Source organism: Stegodyphus dumicola, chromosome X2 (assembly GCF_044657685.1).
Source record: "Stegodyphus dumicola isolate Sdum_Otavi_A_Nest chromosome X2, ASM4465768v1".
Lineage (NCBI taxonomy): Eukaryota > Metazoa > Arthropoda > Arachnida > Araneae > Eresidae > Stegodyphus > Stegodyphus dumicola.
This window is the reverse complement of record NC_140781.1, coordinates 130,770,853-130,793,944: the sequence shown is the minus strand read 5'-3', so window position 1 is coordinate 130,793,944 and position 23,092 is coordinate 130,770,853. Positions and strand designations below refer to the sequence as shown.

The 23,092-nt window shown below is 33.2% G+C and overlaps 1 protein-coding gene across 13 annotated transcripts in view; it reads right to left on the bottom strand.

The window, feature by feature from the left end:
* LOC118188269 (uncharacterized) overlaps positions 1-23,092 on the bottom strand; it is a 282,549-nt gene that overhangs the window by 79,927 nt on the left and 179,530 nt on the right. For 11 of the 13 annotated variants that reach the window (XM_085809316.1, XM_085809319.1, XM_085809315.1 and 8 more), the window contains 6 exons: positions 21,195-21,440; positions 20,227-20,307; positions 19,161-19,250; positions 8,600-8,683; positions 4,096-4,200; positions 1,418-1,548 (listed from right to left, as the gene is read on the bottom strand). In XM_085809316.1, the coding sequence (XP_085665442.1) occupies positions 1,418-1,548; positions 4,096-4,200; positions 8,600-8,683; positions 19,161-19,250; positions 20,227-20,307; positions 21,195-21,440 (737 nt within the window). The remainder of the gene's footprint in view (positions 1-1,417; positions 1,549-4,095; positions 4,201-8,599; positions 8,684-19,160; positions 19,251-20,226; positions 20,308-21,194; positions 21,441-23,092) is intronic. The other 2 variants (XM_035358674.2, XM_035358675.2) reach the window with 2 other exon arrangements.

Genomic DNA, 23,092 nt, shown 5'->3' with positions numbered 1-23,092 from the left:
TATTTTGTGCACACGCACACATGTTCGCAGCCTGACGCATGCGCAAAAAGTTTGTAGCTTTGAAGTCCGAATTATGGGTGTCTGAATTAATGACTTTTGACCGTATGTCAGGGCTATCTGGCTCATTACAGATACCACCAGAGCTACTATTTTATCAGAAACTTGCTTAAATACTTTAGACATGAGGAAAAGTATGAAAATTATTACCTGGGATTCAAGCATAAGATTAAATACCATAAAAATAGTGATAGAGTCCTTTGGAAAGGAAAGGTATTTTGCGAATAGCATGTACACAGATCATAGGAAAAGATAAAAGTCAGCATAAATCATCCATTCAATCAACGAATTTTATTCTGCTTGCAGTAAAAATTAAAACATGTGTAAAATATTAGATGTAACTTATCTGACTGACACACTTATTTGACAGATATTAAAAAAAAAAGATTCACAACATGAGGTAGTCTAGTTTAACTTTCCTTTTGTTTTTGCCAAATAGGGGGAAAAGAACTGAGATGATTCTTCCATACACTAAGAACGAAGGAGGGTATGCATATCCACAGCATGACACCAAAGACATTAGATGCCAAAATAATGTATTACTTTAAATTAGACATCAGCATAATTAACGTCCTCAGTTTACATAACTTTTTATCATATGTGTACAAGTTATGTGCATGTTTTTTCATGCTAAACAGAGAATATTTTAATAGAAGACAGTCCAAAAAATTTGCAATGATTTCTAAAATTTTAAAAAATCCAACAAGTAGTATTATGAATTCCTTTTTGCGTGAAAATAAATCACAGAAAGGAATTCTGTTAATATGGTGGCTATATTATTTCAAATGTTCACAAATAGAAGAAAGATACTGTTCCATACACACAGCAATGATCACAAAATAGCACTGAAAATGACACTGAATATCTTCTTCTATTGACTAATATCCTCAACAATTACTTTTATATGAAGTACGTTTTTTGTATGATATAACAGTATTCTGTGATCTGTATTGTTGATATGAGACAGAACCCTCTATTGGTAAAAATTTTAACCACACACTATTTTATAACACAAAAGTCTCCTACTTCTTGCCATTCATTTTCATGTGAAACACTCTTTTTGATTTTTAAAATTTTTTAAGCCTGTAATTTTTTTAGTACTCTGTACTTCACAACTGAAATCCTTTGCCTACCTTGCTTCACTTTCAAGAAAGGAATTAAAACTTCCAAGTTATTGACAAAGGCACTGCAAACATTTTGAACTAATAGCACATACTTTCTTTCACATTACTAAACCATGCTTTTGCAGCTCTAGCACACTGCAATCATAAATTAAGGATCCACAATACCTTAACTGCAAATATATTTTTTAAATTATCTGTATTTTTCACTTTAATTTAATAACTTGAAGGTTACTTACTTCAACAGTTTATTGCATTCTTTACATCGGAAACAATTCTTATGAAATATACTCTTCTCTGCCTTCATTTTTTCCATTTGGTAAACATGTTTCCCACATATCTTGCATAAACAGAGCTCGTCTTGACCACTCTAAACAAACAATCAGTCTGAAATTAATCATGAAAGCAATCCCATATGAAAAATGACAAATATTAAAGAACAGAATAAAATAATTTGGATTTGATGGTTATAGAAATATTTTAAAAACTGGTATTCAGCAATAACTTTATTTACAATATGGAGTATGCCATACTGAAAGTTTCCAAAGGGTGACGCATATCTTAAATGCCTATATGCCTATTTTTAGTAGATCATGGAAGTTTTGAAAGTTTCCTGCTTTGTTACACAGGTTCTATAAAAAAAATTAAAAAAAAGACATCTGCAGACTTTATTTTCTTATATACTGGTCTCAGCTATATAGTTCAGTCAATGAAGTTTTTCCAAATAAGGTACATAGCTTTAAAATAATAGTCCCAATATTGTGAACAGAAGGCTTTTTTAAATATATAAAATAATGGCTTATATGCTCCCTGTATAGGAAATCCTGATTAAAAAACATTCTTACATTTTAATAAGTTATGAACTGTTGTTGCAATGTTCTCTTACATGCAAAATTTGCTGAGATATTAGAGGGCAGGTTTACAATACGAAAGATGCTAATGCAAGAGACACTGAGATAAACATAGAATTTTTTCTAAAATAAAATTTCTGCCAAGCAACATACAATTTCTGCCCATTTAATATTTTTCTCACTGTGACTCTTTTACTGGCATTTGATTATTTTTCAATGCAATTCCACAGTGGGAAGAACATATTCAATATTAAAATATTAATTGATCTTATCAACATATGATTATCTTTGCATATTTTGAGGAATTCTGTAAATAGGAAATATATGTCAAAAATCAATAATTAAGAAAATAAAGTATGCAGTTATCTTTTTCAAAAGCCTAAATGATTATTTATATTTGAAATTATTAATTAGCCTATAATTATTAGTTAATCACGAATAATTACACTTGTTCATAATTATTTTAACTTAGTACATTATATTTTCTTTTTTTTCCAGAGCAGGTACATGGTCAAGTTAAACTGTTTTAAAGTCTGGATTGTGATGCTTATATGTTTGAAAAGCAATATATCAAACCATATCAAATTTTGTAACACTATAAACACTGGCACATAAAGCCTCTCCTACACATTTTGGACAAAATCCTGATGCCATCGATATTAAATTTTAAATTACACTTTTATGCTGATTCAAGAATCACTTGCATTAAAATCTGTACTGATATGTACATAACTGAAAATCTCATACTGACTCTTATCAGTTTTCACACATATTTTACACATGCATCATTTACACAAGTTATACAGTCAAAAGTCGTTAATCTGGACTCTTCGGGACTTTGGCGATTCCGGATTATAGATCATCAGTTTAAATCTGGTAAGATGGCATGCAGAAATTATAAAATTAAAAATATGAAACCGTAATTTATGAAATAAAGAGCACTTATGATCTAAAGGGTATCAAAATTTACAAAAAAAAAAAAAAAAAAAAAAAAAAAAAAGAGAGAAAAAAGCTTAATATTTATTTGTTTAATTTATTAAATATTTCTTTCAATGTAAGTTGTTTAAGTTGCTTTGTTTTTTATGTGATAATACATTCTCTTTAATTCTATAAACAGACATAATTTTTTGTTCAGTTACAAAGTTCCGCTGTTCAAGTTCTATAATTGCTGTGTCGAGAATACCGACTAATTTGTCATTTTTTAGTTTTCAATAACCTCTGTCACTTTCTTTGCTACCAGAAGCGAATTATAATGACGAGGAATTTGATTTAAATCATATCAAAGATGGAGTACATCGAGATGAAATACTACATTTAGTAAGGAATTATAAGCTGAATAAAATAAAAACATCTGCCCTGAAGATAAGGATAGTGCTGACAGATCAACTTCCAATTCATTGCGTGTCGCGGCGTTAAAGATAAACAAAGTCTAGACAAACAAACGTTAAAGTTTAGATAAACAAAGGATATGCCTTTATCCATTTTTTGCAGCAATTCCACTTTTTGTTTAATGGACTTCGAAACATACTTTTGCTTTGTAGATCCTTTACATATTAGTAAATATATATCAGAAATTCTATTTGACATAATCGAAAGTTCAAGCTTACTTTTATAAAATTGCTCTAACAGTCTGCAAAAAATAACAAGCCGAATCCAATTCGAAGATTAAGGAACAACGCAATCTGCAACATTAACTGAATTAGATAATTTTTTCTTAGCTTATACCGTCCATTATGCATTAAACGCGCATTCGTAAACGTATTTTGCGCATGCACATACGCATATTCGCAGCCGTAAAGGTCTTATGTCTGCGAATATGTGTATGTGTGTCATGACACAAACGCATATTCGCAGACGTAAGACCTTTACGGCTACGTCAAAGCGACACATGCGCAGAAAGTTTGTAGCTTTGAGGTCCGGGATTATAGATCATTCCAGATTATGGATGTCCGAATTAACGACTTTTGACTGTACAGACAAATTAAAGAGATTTACATAAATCACAGAAAATGAAGATGGTGAGAGATGGAGGAATGCTTTCTTTTTTGTATGCATTTAAACCTCACCTGACTAAATGTCCGTTGAACTTTAACTCTGTCAACAGATGGTTTAACTTCTTCTAGTAATACACTCTGCTGTGTTTCATCAGAGGTTTTAGTAAAACTTGACTTCTAGTTAAAAAAATTTTTAAAAATTAGTATATACAAAATATTATGATCTAAAAATTATAAAAGAATCTACGTAATGAGCTAACAATACTTCAGAGGATAACTATATTTGTTGATATTACTAAACTATACAGAAAAAAAATTACATTACATATGCTAATAACTTGAAGTATATTTATTAGTACAATACTTAATTGATAGTTATCATAATAACTAAAATATTGTTAAAAATTTTGCTCTTATTTAAATCTTATTTTTATCCATCATAATTCAACTTGCAATAAGTTACTCCCAAGAATACTTCAGCAATGATTTCAAGTTATCAAGTTCTCATCAATAATGAAATGCACACACAGCATACTGCTAGATTGCATCTAATGCAAGTATTATACATTTCACCATATTTTTTCACTTAAGACAATACTTGCATGTGATTTAACATTTTGCATGTTTTTGCACTTTGCATGTTTCCATGTTCATGCTTTGGAAAACAGCAATTTTTACAAAGTAACACTATGCTTCAGACCAAACCAAAATTATATGTCCAATAGTCATTTTTAGGCGATTACCTCATCTTGATTTACAGTTCTCTGAATGTTAAGTAATGAGTCTCTCGCAGAATTACAAAGGTTGACTCCAATTATGCAAGACACAAGACATAGGAGGTGGCACAAGACAAATTTCATAACAGCCCGTTGCTATTCTGCTTATTTCCTAACTTATGACTTTCATAATGAGAAGAGACAAGGCCTCCCAACAAACCTGAAACCCTTCAAAAGGCATCTAATTTGATGAAGTCAGTAAATCAAATAAACCTGCATTCACAGAACATTTACGTAGGTAAGTTGAAAAATAAGTTTCCCCTGTCGACTGTGGTCAGAGTTGTGTATGAAAGTCAAAAAATAGAATGAGACATTAAAGATATGACATACCTTTATTTTTCCACATAGGTACCAAGTACATTGAGACATTTGTCATATCGCTTGATAAGCTTCAAAAAGCCTTCCAGGAAAAAATCAGGGCTTTGCATATGCAAGAAGCGTTGAACGGGTATGGGCAAAAGGCGAAACAGCAGGAAAACGCGCAAGTCACCGATATACCATTGGGTAGAGGTCGCTGCAAATCAAGCAGATGGCGTTGTTGCAGTGCCTGCGCAAATTGGAGACCAGCCTCTCATTTGAGCCCTGGTAGGTATGGAGAAAAGGTGTGTTTTGAATTTGTGGTCAAAGGAAGAAGTGAGAGCGGTTATCCGCTATGAATGGGCACGTAGAGTATCAGGAGCAGAAATTCATAACCGCCTTGTGGAAGTCTATGGGCCAGGTGTGATGTCGAAGCAAATGGTGCGGAGATGGTGTCGCACATTCAGTGATGACGTCAGCAAGTGGAGGACATAGCGAGAGCTGGACAGATGTGCACGGCCACTACAGATGCAAATGTCAGGAAGGTGGATGACATGATTAGAGCGAACCAGCGTATCACCATTGATGAAGTAGCGGAAGAACTTGGAGTCTCACACGAGGGAGCTCAAAACATCATCCACGACATTCTTCGATACAGAAAAGTGTCAGCACGTGCCCCGACAATTGACCTCGACACACAAGGAACAACGCATGGGGGTCAGCCTGGAACATCTCATGCGTTACCATGAAGATGGCAATGACTTTCTGTTTCGGATTGTGACGGGGGATGAAACGTGGGTCCACCATTTCACGCCAGAATCGGAAAGCCGCATCTATGGAGTGGAAACATCCGTCATCATCTGTCCGAAAGAAGTTCAAGACAACTCCCTCTGCAGGTAAAGTGCTCCTCACAGTTTTCTGGGACGGCCAAGGAGTTTTGTTGCTGGACTTTTTGGAGGTTGGAACCATCAATGCTACGCGCTACTGTGACACCCTGTCGAAATTGAAAGAGGCGATTCGGAAAAAGCGGCCTGGCCTTCTCACATCTGGCATTCTGCTGTTGGATGACAATGCCAGGCCACATTCGGTGACGGCAACGCAAAACCATATTGCAACTCTTGGTTGGGAGCGCCTACACCATCCCCCATACAGTCCTGATCTCGTACCAAGCGACTTCTATCTGTTTCTGGCTTTGAAGAAAAATCTCGGGGCAAGGCGCTTGGGAAGCAATACTGAAGTCGAACAAGCCGTTCAATGCTTCTTCCATATGCAAAGCCCTGATTTTTTCCTGGAGAGCTTTTTGAAGCTTATCAAGGGATATGACAAATGTCTCAATGTACTTGGTACCTATGTGGAAAAATAAAGGTATGTCATATCTTTAATGTCTCATTCTATTTGACTTTCATACACAACTCTGACCACAGTCGACAGGGGAAACTTATTTTTTTATTATAAACTTATTTTTCAACTTGTAAAAACACTATTCTCAGAGCCATTTCTGAACCATCAAAACTTCAAAAACCAATTATAAATCTGAGAAACAATCAAACCAGTGCCAAACCTGAGAAATTAAGACAAGCTTCACCATTCTGCATTTGCTGGACTGTAAGTGGCAAACGGTCATTTGCACCTTGGATTATGTGGATAGTAAGTACAATGATATATAATATGATTCTAAATATAAATTTATAAATGATTATGTGTACCATATGGATGCAAGTTTACGAGAGATTAGCAGTCTGAATTCAGTTCATTTTTAGTTAGAAAAAGTCTTGATGCTTGATGCTCTAGGCTTAGTCTTAATGTACCAGACAGTCTGAATTGCCACTGAAGGATATGAAGGAGCTGTACTTTGGTAGAGGCACTTTCATAGTGTGGACTGTATTCACAGTGAATCTGAATAGGAGTACTGAAACTGGCTATCCTAACTTCACAAAAGAATAGTACTCAATATAGTTAAGGGTTAATGTTTCTGTAGTGTTTTTGACAAAATTCCCTTGTTGAAATCCAATGAGCAAGAAAAAGCTATCCACAAGAGATGTCCCAAACAGGGCTGATGCGAGGAATTTTGCCACTAAGTGATACCTCTCAAAGCTCCTAAAGCTGCCCAGCACCCTGTTCCCCCCCTTATTTAAAAAATTTTGCTATGCCAAGTTCTCCTGCTTGGAGCAGCTACACTGGTTACACCAGCCTTTGTCACAAAACAGTTGTTCAGGTTCAGATAAAAGTTAAGAGCAGCATGCTCCCCTGATTAATCTCAAGCCTACAGACAATATTCAAGCAAAAGCAACGTGGCATGCATATGCCATTAACAAACACTATGAATCAGTAGAAGAGCTCAAGACTACTATATCAGCATCTTAGAAAACTCACGTTAAACCAATTTCAAAAGTTGTTTATTCAAAGAAGAAAAGTATTTTTGATTATATTTTAAACAAAATATGACTCAGTACACCTAAATTAAAGTTATTCATAATTTTTTTATAAAAGCATTATCAGTGGAAGTGGACATACTCATTTCATATGGTCTAACACTCAATTTTTTCCCACTGAAATTATAGAACAGTTGGTACCTGAAATTATAATTAGAAGTTTATGGAGAAGCTGAATAACGAGGACATAATGCTTTATAGAAGAAGAATTTGGATCACATTAAAATACCCAAGAACTATGCAATCCTTTGATACACAACATACTAAAGATACTGTCAAAAAAATTATCTTCAGAGAAGAAGCAGGAGGGTTGAAAGAGAAAAGTACTTAGCATTTATGCAATAATTATCTGAGCTTCTGAATTGCAAAAACCAGTTTTCATTAAACTGCCCTATCTACATTTGATGAGGAAAATTTATCAAATTTGTTTTCACACAATCTTTACATGAGAGGTCAAAATTTAAATCATTCTTTTTATAAAACAGATCTAACAATTAAGGGAGGCATTATATAAATTCCATTTTAAAAGTTATATAAATTCCATTTTAAAACAAAATATGATTACTCTAGCATAAGTCTTTTCCTATCGTATGTTATCATTAAACACACTAATTTATTTATCTGAAACATGCTTATTAACAGAAATCCATATTTTAAGTGATTTTTTTTATTTGAGGGAAATTTACAATCAGTGATCAATATGAACAAATGTATTTTTAATTATAACCAAACTCTTTTTGCAAGCAAAGAAACTGTAAAAATAGACATTATGGCAATGCACTTGAGGGCTAACTGCATAAAGGGAGGTATGCCTTCATGGAGGGCTTTCTAAGGGGAACTGGCTTGTATACGTGATGAAAAGATAATATACTCAGATTGCTAACCAATATCTATAATTTACTGGCACATTCTAATGAACATTATATTACTGGTATTATGCAAAACTATTCTCTTTGTATGATAACTACAAGCTAAAAATCAATTAAAAAAATCACAATTCTTAAAAACATAGATGAAAGAACATAAGCATAAGAATTTTTCCCACCACCGATTATTAACATCAATTCTTACCAAAATTTTGACAGAAATGCCAGTTTCTATATTTTCACTTTCTTTATACTTGTATTCTTCTCTGGCTTTAATGAAGGTCGATTTCTGCATGCAATACAAATAACTACATCTAAAGCTAGTATAATACCTTACACCATGTACAAATTACATATTTATACATCTGCAGAGGCACACATACACTTCTACAGATAAAACAAGAACACTTTAAATGACAGTACAAAATCAGAAGGATTTAAAAAAATTAACATTTTCTTATTACTTGGATAAAAATAGGAATTGATTTTAAAGACTAAACTTACAATAAGCATCTAAGATGCAATGTATTTTATGCAGTTGAAAAGTTTCTTTTCTTCAAATAAAAATTTAAATAGAGGCCATGTAAGGACTCCTATGAATACACTGCACATAATGGCAGAATTTTAAAAAAAAATAAAAGCTACAAATTAGAAACACTTTAAACAATATGTCGAACACATACAGTTTAAATTGTTTTTAATCCGTGAACATATATACTTTCCTACATTTGTTTATTTTTGATTACTTCTGAAGGATTCCTTCTTAATCACTGAACATGTAACTAAGACACTGTTATGGCATATGTAATGTTTTTACTCACTTCAGTAACTTTTTTTTTTCCCATTGCAAATTAATCAAAATTTGAACATGTCAGTTCATGAGAATACAAAGCATATATATATATAAACAAATATTTCAGCTAAAATATTATTAGCTCACTACTTAAAAATAAGAAGCAGAAAAATTTTAAACACAGCCCAATAAAACTACATTAAACATGCCTGGACATCATAATTCACCAATTCAACCTACACTGAACATTGAATTTTGTATTTCTTAAACATGATTTGATAACTTTCCTTTCACACAGTACTCATTTTTCAGATGCTACTTTAATCATTTACATATTTACAATATTTGAAAAAACTAAGAGGAAATTAAAACATGTTATGAAAACATAATATAAAATAAAGAGGGTATTGAAAATCAGAATAATAATTTGATGATGCTACATACACATTCAGATTAAAAAATAACTCTTTTTATATACAGCAAAGCACAATTTGACTGGATTTCAAATTTACCAATATACACATCCCGTTCACCTCAAGTAGCCCGAAAAGTAGTATGCATGAAGCAGTAGTGTATGCATGAAAACCAGTTTTTAAAAGAAATGAATAGGACAGTTAAAAACTTATCTTTGTAAAAGAAATGAATAGGACAGTTAAAAAACTTATCTTTGAAGTGAGACATGTCACAAAGCTCTTTATTCATAAATAATGAATTTAAAATTATTTAAATATGCATGGCTAAAAGTGTAAGCAATTTAGATTTTTTACATTACTTTTAGATGAAATAATTTAACTTTTTCCTTGTACAACTTCTAAGACAGAAATAAGCATATCTATTAACAAACAATAAAAACTGCTTATTTTTCCTCAATAAAATTCCTATCATTTCAGTTTGCCATTACCCAATTTTCATACAATTCTGCTGTATAGTTTTTGCTGCAGACTGATTGCAAATTTCAAGTTTTATTATTGACATCCTGTGTGCCCATTGAAGTCCGGTACCACCCGTTTAACTTCCGAATGGCTGCAGCTATAATCATAAAAGTGGTGCCTAGGTACAATAAAAGTGGCTATGCGCTGCTAGATGAGACAGCTTTCAGTGCCAACTGGTGGAAAGCAGTGGAGTTAGCATACCTATCTCGAAAAACGATATGAGATAGGAAGAAAGAGTGAATTACACAGTTGTAGAGCACCATCAATTTAGTATGAAAAAGACACCTTGTAGACATGAATGTTAAGAATAGAACCTTTTAAACACACATTTGTTTGTTCACAATTTCCGAAACTGTGATTTCGCGAAACGATCCTAGAAAGTAGAAAACAACTAGTTATCACAAGCTACCTTTATTTTCAATGTTTTAAATTTCTCTCCATCAAATGAAATGCACATCTGGATTCTTGTTTTCATGTTGCATGCTGTAGCATAGCGGGTGACACATTTGCACAAGCATCTGTAATATGTCGGTGAAGGTCCTGCAATGTTTGTGGAGGAGTCGCATACATCTGTTTGAGGTGCCTGCACAGGAAAAGTGTGTTGCAGTCAGATCAGGTGAATGTGGAGGTCACTCTTCGAAACCACCGTACCCGATTTTTCATTCTCCATATTCCTCCATCAGGTACTGCTTCACTTGCGACGTAATGTTGGAACCATCCATTCGGGAATTGAAGCAATGGAAGTTCTCAACAAAATCTGGTATTATGTCTTGCAGAATTTCTAAATACTGTGGGCCATTAATGTACCTTGGTAAAATATTGAGCCCATTAGCCTGTTATTATAAATTCCACACCAAACATTAATTGAAAACCCATGATGTTAAACTTCGGCAGAACATAACGGATTTTCCAGTGCCCAGTAATGGGTGTTCTGCCTATTGTACATTTCATTCTGTAAAAAGCATACCTCATCTGTCCCCACTATACCTGCCAAGAATGTTAGCTGAACCTCTATCTGGTTTATGATGAAATTGAACAATGCAAAATGTCTCTTGGCAACCCCATCCAGCAATTCCTGATTAGGAGTTGGTCAGTATGGATGAGCACCTAGTTCATTTAGGATTTTCCAAAAGAGACTTTTCTGAGAGGCCACACTTTTCACTTATCTCTCTTGTGCTGCTTTTTGAATATGGGAGGCTGTATGATAAAGCATCTTTCTGTTGCACTTTCTGCCCTACCTTAGCTGGTCTGCCAGACTGAAGTCGGCTAGTCACTCAGTTTACCTCCCTTAAATTTTTCACAATCTGTAGGATGGTTTTGTGTGAAGGATGCGGGCCTGCAGGAAAACGTTGCCGATGCAACCACGCTGCCGATCGTTCCTTGTGCTCACATTCACCATATGTAGAACCATCTCACACAAATAATTTTTTGAAAAATCACTCCATGACCAAGAGCTTCAACATACAACCACGAGCAGATATCCGTTTTGTAGCTGTCTCAGGTGAACAGTTGTGACATTTCATACACTATTTGCATTATGCACAAATTTGCACACCAAGCTCAAGTTGTATTGACTTGACGCGTTTTGCAACACGCTGGTGCATGATCTGTATGTTGTCTACTCTGTTTGTAAAGACAATCAGTACAAGGATGCACCCCAAGAGGTTTGAACCACCCGTCCTCTCGAATGTGAATTACAAGTGACATCACTGTGCCAAGATACAGGCATGTTTTCATCCAAAAGATAATCTTTTTCTCCTTCGGTTCAAGTTTCATGATATTGCAGATTCAGAAATCACGAAGAAACTAATGTGCATTTTCAGCATTCTACTTTTAGCATTCATATTTATAAGGTGTCTAAATTGATGATGCTCTACAACTTTGTTATTCACTTTTTCTTCTTATCATGTATCGTTTTCGAGATCGGGTAGCTAACTATGCTGTTTTTTTACTAGGTGGCGCTGAAAGCTATCTCAACAAGATACAAATTCCACCGTATAAAAAAAATGTCATTTTTTTGTCATAATCAACCCGGACAATCTTTATAGCCGTATTTGTATAGAAATATACTGAAAACAGGTGCGAGAGTCAGTTTTTAGTATATTCCTATACAAATTTGGCCGAATCTAGAAAAAAAAATGGCTTGTGTTGACATGATATAGAAAGAGGATAAGTTCTTTTTCCCAATTTTATGAATACAGCTGCAGCCGTATGGCAGTTAAACGGGTGGTACCAGACTTTAGTGGGCCCCATGTATGTGTATATATATATACACTTGTATGAGCTATGTAAGAAACACTGTTATTAATCAGGTCTAAATATGCTACGAGAGATCTTTAATTATTACAACTCTAGTGGGAACCATGTATACATATATACACTTGTATAAGCTATGGTAAGAAACTGTTATTAATCAGGTCTAAATATGCTACAAGAGATCTTTAATTATTACAACTCTGTTTATATGCTATACGATGAGTATTAATAATTTGATAAAGTGAAACAAATACCTAAAGAGTTTGTGAAGGTACTGAGCCCAAAATCCTCAAAATGGGGATGATGAGGTAGGGAAACTATACTACAAGTGCGTGTTTGGGATAAACTCAGAATGGCCACTTCACAACATGAACACCCTCCCATCAAGACATCAGACCAATTTAACTACATGCCAATTCTGGGGCTATAAAACTATGCAGAGTGACCAAACTTCTTATTACCTGGATCTTTCTGGAAATACATTAGGTTAAAGCAACTCGACAGCTATCTGCTCATGAGAAGAAATGCTTTCATACAGGAATTTCTAAAGGAATAGCCAAGACGGACATGAGGAAAACCACAAAACTTGCCATGCAGCCAGCCAGTTTGCCAGGATTCAAACATGGATGGGAACCACCAACATTTGATGACTTTACCACTCAGGCACATGAAGAGCCATTTCCAGAAGCATGAGGTGTCATGCTTTATCCCTGTTGATTTAAATTTTATCTTTTAAAACACCCGCCTGTTAATTTTATTATGTTACGCTGGCTGTTTCATAGCAGCGAGCATCTGTGTACAAAATTTCATTGTAATACACCATATTTTTTTGGATAACACAGGTTTTGTGTTTACAAACTTGATTTTAAACATCAAAACAGCTACACCAGAAAAATCATTAAAAATACAGCTTAGTAATAGGAACGACCAATATATAGAGAGGTTAAAAAATATCTAAAAATGTGAAATCATTTAAAAGGAGCCAAAATTAACAAATTTTGTAATGGAATGTGCAGATGGAAATGATGCATTGAGATGATACAGGGTGCTGCTGAGATATAAGCATTCTGCTGACAGACTGCCACTTTCTATTGGATTTCAAGAGGAAAGCATGAAGCTCACCAACATGCATTTTATTTATGGCGCTATGAACAGAAAAGAAATACAGCAGCTACTCAAATGTTTGCTAAGTAATTATTCTATGCCCCTTCTTTGAAAAGCTACTCTGTATTAGCCACACCCTCATAAATAAAATGCATATTGGCAAGCTCCAGGATTGCGCATTTATGCATATCACTTCAATTTTGTGCAGGAAGGAATGCTAATTTATGCAAGCAAAACACTTACCTAGCACTCAACAGTACCCTATAGCACATGAACATACTATTTCAGAACATGGAATGCATTATTCCAAAATCTGATTATTTCAGTTACTTATTTTTACATTTTTGCAAAATATTTTTTAATCACCAGGTATAACACTTGCTAAAATTCCACACGCTTCATAGTTCCAAAGCTGATATGACAATAAACTTAAAAGTAGTCATACTTTTTCTACTCAATGTACACGACAATTACTTTAGTTATCAGAACGCTACAGTTACTATGGTATAGGTATTAAAAGAGAAATAGTTATTATGTCCACTGCAATATTTTGGATACCCCAAAATTAAGCTGGACTGCATTTCAGGGGCATGGGAAGAACTCGGCTATATACTATTACTTATAGCTAAACTTAATATTAAAATATTAAAAAAATATTACCTTCTACACACAATGGCCAATGAATTAGAAACCCAAGATCAATATTTTATTGGATCGCTTTTTCCATGGATAACTGCTCTGATTCATTTGGGCATCGAGTCTAAACGCTTCTGGAGTGCATTTACATCCTGAGAATAACATGTATTGGCTATACAGCATTTTAGATCTCGTCAATTAGATGGAAGAGGAGAGTACTGCCAAATGTCACTTTCCACCATACCCCACATTTTCTATGTGGCTAAGATCCGAGCTATGTGGTGGCCAGGGAAGGTGCTGGAAGTCAGACTGTTCAGTGAACCAATTTTGATTGGATTGGATTGGATTATTTAACTATGGCAAAGCACACGAGGGCTATCTGCCTAAAGGGAGGGATGCCTTCGTGGAGGACTTTCTAAGGGGAACTGGCTTGTATACACGTTACACATGGGGAAAACCACGAAAACGCCCATGCAGCCAGCCCATTCGGGGGATTCGAACCTCAGACCGAACTACCAGTGTTCAGCGTCTTTACCACTCGGCCGCTGGTGGGCCCTGAACCAATTTTGAACACTTTTAGTACAACATATAGTTCATTATGCTCCATGAAGTATCCACTGCCATCAGGGTCAACCCACGATATCGCAGGATATATTTGATCTGCCAGTATATCAAGGTATCTCATGGCTGTTTGTTTACAGCTGTTTGTTACACCAAGGCACCACTTCCATTCCAGCAGAACATGCCCCATATCATGGATACTCCCACCAGATCCTTGCACAGTGCAAGTAAGGCAAGATGGATTCATGGGGTTCCCGTCACATTCGACATCTTCCATCAGTGTAAAATAAGGTGCAGCATGATCCATCTCACCACATTACCCGTTTCCAATCCTCAGATGTCCAGCACCTTCTTTCCCGACACCACCGTAAATGAATTCTTACATGTCAGACAGAAATGAGTGGTCACAGGGACCTGCCTATGTATTCCTATCCTTTACAATTATCTGTGCATGGTTCAAGCTGAAATCTATTGGGAAGAGCCTTGGGTGACGATAGCACAGAAGCATTCCTGTTCTGCTGTACAACTCTGAGATAATACTGATCACTGTCTTGGAAAACTGTGCTTGAACCACAGTTACGTCCTCTAGAGAGGGATTTTGGTTTCCGATTCCAATTATTTTAAAATCTTTGAAATGGCTGCTTTTGAGAACCCTGCGAGATTTGCTGTCTTCGAAACTGGGGCCCCTGCTAAATGGGCACCAACAATCATACCGAAATCATTGGGTTTACATCCCGAAAATGTGCTTCTGGGTGTTTGATGGAGTATTCCCGGAATTGTTCATTTTGAATTGCTGAAACCTGGACAAACTGTTAATGCAGACCTGTATTGTGAACAATTGGATCTAGTGAACCAATCTTTAATCGAAAAATATCTGGCGATTGTCAACGGAAAATGCGTCATTCTGCAACACGACAATGCAAGACCACGCTGTGCAGGACAAACACTGGAAAAATATAATGAATTGGGGTGGGAGGTACTGCATCACCCACCATATTCGCCTGATATTGCACCCTCGGATTTCCATTTATTCTGATCCCTAGAACATTTTCTTAGTGACAAAAAATTTGAAAGTTTGGATGATGTCCAAAATGCCATCTCGAGATATTTTACTCAAAAACCAATTGATTTTTATCGGTCTCTGATTGATACCTTTTGCATACTAGATGGCAAAAGGTTGCTGATAATGAGGGTGATTATATTATTGATTAAAAATAAAAAACTTGTTACAAATTTTACATTAAATTTGTTTGAATTTAATGTAAGAAAACGACATTACTTTAAGGTCTCCCTATTATATAGGACTGCTAGAACATGTAGATGTGCACTTCATATTTTGGCTGCAATCGGACGCATCAAATGTGTATAATATAATCAATTAATCAATACTGTTTAGGAAATAAATTATATACATATATGTGTATATATATGTAATATTAAAAGCACAAAGAAAAAAGACGGAGCAGTGTCGATCTGTGCTTAGATTCATATTGAAGAAGAATTTTGATTGCGTAGTATTTAAAGAACTTGGCAGTCGAGGCAGTTTTAATTCCATTTTTATTTCCAATTGATATTTGTGGCCACAATCACTTGGCACTCTAGTCGTGCCTTTCCACAGAAGATTTACATTTTTAATATTGTTGGGATAGAAAGCAAACCAGCGAAATTACATCTTAGCAGAGTAGAGGGCAAAAGCTGAAGTGCGTAGTTATGAAAGATGGAAGCACGGCGAAGAGAAAAGTTTTGGCTTATAAAGGCAGTTTCAGTTCCCAATTATTACGTCATCAGAGTTGCACGGGCCATAGAGTGATCTAGAAATGACGCAATGCAGAGAAGTTATTACGATTTTAGAATAAAGAGGAAGAATTAATGTTTTTAGTTATTCTGATTCATATAATTTTATCTTACAGATTCCCCTCTTCAAAAAGAAAAAGGTGTAGCGATAGAGAAGCCTTTTGAAAGAGAAAGAGTTAAAGCACTAGCAAATGTAAAAAAAAAAAAAAAACATAAATCATAAAATTTTTGTCCTGTAAAGTATAATTTATAAATATCAATTTTTTTAAATAAATTTTTAATTTTTAGAGTCCTATTGAATTTTTCAGCATTTCAGTCCAAAAGTCTTTTTGTTTGAGAATTCACATAATCATAATTCTTCAGGGAAGGTTCTTGTTATTACAGAATATCACAAAATAAACTTTTACACAATCATTACTTATAATTAAATGTAATGCACATAAATATTTATACTTAACATACAATCACCCATAAATTTAACATGCATTTACCATAATTTCATATTACGTATCTGTAATAATTTCACTTATTTTTTACACCTACTTCATTTTTAGAATAATTATAAAATTCGTATTCAAAATTCTCAACAAAATTTCAAAAACATAAAAACTTATCTTAATATCCTTCCCTATGAATAATTTAAATAGCTTAAAATTAATTAATTTGCTCACACATAATTATGAAAAATTAATGAACAAGAATTTCAGATTTTCTCAAAACAAATTGCAGAAATTTTAACCAAAGTTGAAATGAAAACTATAGAATTCGCAGCATATTAAATGATTTAGTTTTTGGGTTAGAGTCACACGAACGTAACAATTTTTGAGCTGTTGAAAAAGCAGAAGCGCAAATAATTTTCTGTCGCACATACTTGCAAACACTTAACTCGGATCGACCTTGAACCCGCTGTAATGCTCAATTCCTAAACGGTAATTCACTGATGATTTCTTTTTCACTAGGCATTCGAACTTCTCAATTTATCGAGAGATTACTTTCAATCTGTAACCACTACGCGTGATTATTTTTTTGAAGCACTTGCAAAACACCACAGCAGAAGAATGATCTGTTATTTTTTTTAAACACTGAAAAAACAGAAAAAACAAACTTGATGATTCACTTCTTTCACATTATCTTGGAGTTATCACAAAACGATGATTTGAAGAGCTGAATTAAATTTTCCATTGAGGTTTCAGGCTGCAGGAAACTATCCTGCCGACTTAATTGTCATAATAGCAGCAAGGAAAAAGTCGGAACACTGTAGATGCGTGATTAGACCCATATTGAAGAAGATTTACATTTTTAATATTGTTGGGATAGAAAGCAAGCCAGCGAAATTACATCTTAGCAGAGTAGAGGGCAAAAGCTGAAGTGCATAGTTATGAAAGATGGAAGCACGCGAAGAGAAAAGTTTTGGTTTACAAGGTCAGTTTCAGTTCTTAATTATTACGTCATCAGAGTTGTGCGGGCCATAGAGTGATCTAGAAATGACGCAATGCAGAGAAGTTATTATGATTTTAGAATAAAGAGGAAGAATTAATGTTTTTAGTTATTCTGATTCATATAATTTTATCTTACATATATATATATATATATATATATATACATATATGTGTATATATATATATACATATATATACATACATGTGTATATATATATATACATATATATACATACATGTGTATATATATATATACATACATGTGTATATATATATATATACATATATATACATACATGTGTATATATATATAATGTTGTATGATCTTAAATCCATTTAGTGCGAATACTAGTTATTATTACTTGCGCAGCCTTCATTTATTATTGCGAATTAAATCATGCTTAATCCTTTCTGGAATTTTTTCAAGGAAATAAGTGTTTAAGATTTACTTCATAATTTTTAATATACATATTTTGAGTTATGTATTTTTGCCTTGTCGCGAAGTGAGAACTAACTGAATTGAATGAAAAATACTAAATCGTCTGTGAAAAACTGTTCCTTTTTCTTTTGTTTGCTTAACTTCTTTTATACATCATCCTAGATTTATTAAAGTATTTGAATAGAACATGTGGCAACGATTAGCTAATTCTTCAAATGATATAAATTTTGTGCATTTTGAGTTATGATATGAATGAAATATAATGCTGTTAAGTAAACCTAGTGCCTCAGTGTCGCTATGGTAAACAAATATAGTGAATTTTAAAGGGTGCATTTATTCTACTGTGGTTTATGCGCTATCGACGAAGTAAATTTAATTCATTCCAATAAGTTTAAATGAAATGCAAGAAAAAATGTGTATAATTTAATATTCCATACAAGGACAGTAGTGTACACATCAGATTTTTTATATCTTAGTAAGCTGAGAGAAATTCCCCCGTAACATAATAAATGAATAGTCATAAAACTAAAACTTCTGTCCAACACTTATCAAAGAAAATTTTCCTAGACAATTTTAACGCTATTAGTTTGAGTTTACATTTGCAGAAGATAATGCTGACTGCAGTAAATATTTTTAATCAGCCACAATTAATGTTCCTCAGACATACAATCACAAATAATTTGGAATTTCTAGGACATGCTCATAATTAGTTAATGGTAAATAAAATTCTATATAAACACAAAGTCATTAGAATATTTAAATTTTCGATAAAAGAGAAATAAAACAAAAGGTTAGTGAAAGTTCAAACTCACCAGTGACTTTATATCAATTCCAGTAGAGATTATTTCTTTAGTTGATAAAGGTTGACTTTCTTGAGCAGTTAAAGAGACATACGTTGACATCTACATGCAAATCACAATCACAAAATCATGCTTACCATGCAGAATGCAAGTTAGTATCAGAAATAGAAAAACATATCACAGTTGCATTATTATACAGAAGGTTATTTCAATATTTACATAATGCATATATCTGCTTGCTAAGTAATGTCAATTTTCAAACCTAGAAAATATTTTAATGCTTAGAAACAATTTTGGTGCAAAAAAGTTGATACCATCAAGCTATAGTATCTTAAAATGACTTTTAAAAAAGAATGTTTTTAAGCATGTTAAGAAAATGCATGAGGGATATTTATTAATTTACCATCATGCAAAATAGAAAAGAAAATTATTGGGTAATTATTCTCTGCGCTGAAAAAACATTTACAGAAAGATGGTTAATGTATAAAACAGCAACAATCTTCAGTAGTTTAGAACAAAGAGTATTATTTGTTCTACTTTAACATAGTTATAGGCAACATTAGTGGTGTGTTTTTAAATACACATCAGCTATCTGTTTACATAAAACTTAAAATACTGCAGAAAATAAAAGTGTATTCTTGAACTACCGGATATCTGGTTAATACCTTTGAAAACTAATAATCTTCTTTAATATGCCAAGATACGGTGCTTATTAAATATGTTAAAATTTACTTATGTCTCACTAAACATAACCAGATTAATGAAAACACACTCATTGATATATTCGTCATAATATAAATACTATATATTGGAAAATAATTGGAAAATAATAAAATTCATATCAACCTCTCAGGACAGTAATCTGATGAAAAGAAAAATATTTCGAAATATACTATGATTCTTCTAACATACAGATTCAATAATGTAACAGATTTTTCCCTTTGAAAGAACAGCACATTCTTTTAAACAATGTAATATGTATTAATTTAAAAAAATTTTTTTAAACAAAGTTAACATAAAATGAAACAAATTACTCATGACAATAATGGCAAATTTTATAAAATTAATAACACTTTACCAAATCTGTCACTGATGTTTGGTGATCTGAAAACTTTTCTTTTTCGGAAGTTCTCCGCTCGTGGTCCAAATTCATATTATTCTGGAAACAGATGAAACAATTTTATTCATCTAGCACTCTAACAGCTAAAATATTAGATTATGTTTTCCACTAAAATGCACTTCTGAAACCTGTATACATCTTTCATGCACATTTAAAATGTATATTAAAATTACTTCTCCTTTGCTGCTTAACTTCACTATTTAAAGAAGATACAGTACAAAGTCCGTAATGCGGACGTTCATTATCCAGAATGATCTATAATCTTGACCTCAAAGCCACAAACTTATGCATGAGCTTTTATTGCGCATGTCTGCTACGCAGGCGCGTAAAGCGTTTACCCATGCGCAATTCCAATAGTGAGGAAAGTGACAGGGAGGCTATTGAAAACGAGAAAATTTCGACTGCCAAGTTAGTCGGTATTCTCAACACAGCAATTACAGGACTTGAACAGTGGAACTTTGTAACTGAACAAGAAATTATGTCTGTTTATAGAATTAAAGAGAAAGTATTAGCACAAAAAACGAAGCAACGTAAACAACTTACATTGAAAGAAATGTTTAATAAAGTAAACAAATATTAAGCTTTTTTTTTTTTTTTTTGTAAATTTTGATATCCTTTAGATCATAATTGCTCTTTATTTCATAAATTACAGTTTCATATTTTTAATTGTATAATTTCTGCATGCCATCTTACCAGATTTAAATTGATGATCTATAATCTGGAAAAACCCCTAATCCAGAAACGCCGAAGTCCCGACGAGTCCGAATTACGGACTTTGTACTGTAGATTCATTTAGTTTTACCATATAACGGAGTTCTACCAGAACATCTACAACTATTAAACATATGTGTGAGCTTTAACTCCTGAAAAATAAAAAATCACCTTAGAAATTACATATAAACAAACAGTCTACGTAAAAAACATACCTTTACGGATATTAAATTATCAATTCCATTATGTGAAGAATAACCATTTATTTCATTTTGCACTACTGTTCCTTTTTTAGAGTGCAGCTCTGTTTTCTTTGTTTCTTCTTTTTTAACAGAAGTGGTATTTATTTTAGTATCCTCTTTATAACTAGATTCCGAAGATTTATATACAGATTTTTTCTCACTTTTCTCACTCCTTGATGAATGTGAAGATGAAGAGCTTGTTCGACCTCTCCGAGAAATCTAAAAACACATTTGGAAGCTTTATTAATTTGTTACTTTATCAGAGAGTGTGTTAAAAATTTTGCTACTTAAATACCTGATGATAGACATTAAAATCTTAGAATAGAATAAATTCTGCACAAAAAAATAAAATTGTTTCAAGTATAAAAATGTTTTTCCTATACAACTCGAAAAACATTTTGCTTAACCATCTACAAATATAACCAATCACAATTTAAATACTACTTACCATTACAATATGTCAGATGAGGGTTGGGAGGAGGCTGGAAGAAAATTTATATACTTACCGGTATTTGTTCATTTCACAAAAAGCTTTCATATTACAAAATTTCTGAAACTCTAAATATTTTCAAATAATGGTCTACAGACTGTCAAACATGGAAATGTACTTTCTGTATATTCTAAAACAGCAAATACGGCAGCACACTCACATTTTCTGAAAACTGCGACTTTTGTATATTCTAAATAAAACAACACAGCTCTCTGTAATTAGTATTATATATATATATATATCAGGAAGTAAACTGATATATGAAACAGAATGCTTCATTACTGCAAATATCAGTGCTTTTATCTGTAAACTGATGAAATTTCAGTAAATTATTTATCACATTCTTATTAACAAGATAGTACTTTTGAGGGGAGGGGCTTTTTAACTTCAGAATAAAAGCCTTGGGACATATGATGCCTCTTAACTAGTGCAAACAACAAAATACCCCTTAATGAAAACCTAAAATGCTAATGAATTTAAAAATAGGTCTGAAAATATCTCTAAGGTACAATGCCCAAATTGAATACATACAACGCCCAAACTGAAATCAGAGTTCCACACAAATATTCGTGGCAGCCCTGCATGCTAGGTTTTAGGTTAGGTTATTTGATTACGGCAAAGCCTCGAGGGATATCTGCCTAAGGGGAGGGATGCCTTCGTGGAGGACTTTCTAAGGGAAACTGGCTCGTATACACGTTACACATTGGGGAAAATCACGAAAACACCTATGCGGCCAGCCCATTCGCGGGATTCGAACCTCGACCCTGCATGCTAGAAATTTTCCTTATTAAATTTTATATTGCTAACAGTAGATTCTTTACCAGAATATTCTAAATGGTGAAACTGAAATTAACAAATTAGATTGGAGGGCCTATGCAAAAATTTCAAATAAAAAATAAGCTTCCGACTTATTAATTTTAGAAGTCAAACAACAAAAATCAGCATTATATTTTCAAAGGACTAGTTTTGATGGTTTTACCAAACCATCATCAGCTGCAAAAGTGCAATGATGGTTTGGTAAAACCATCGAAACTAGTCCTGTGAAAATTTGAAAATATAATGCTGATTTTTGTTGTTTGACTTCTAAATTAATATTTGTTCAGCGTGTTATTGTAGCTTAAACTTCTGACTTGCTTAAAAATGATTAAGTGTTTCATTGTGAATATAAAATTATTCAAAAAATGACTAAGAATTTTGAAATAACTTTGGCAACTAAAAAGTATTGGTCTGTAAATAATCACTACACTTTTCCCATGAAATCACAATTCAAACTAATTAAGAAATAATTTTGAAATTTCTAAAGACAGAGTTTTACTCAAAGATATCAGAAAAAATCCACAATTTAATGACATTTTACATTAAGTAACTGGTAAGTGTTTAA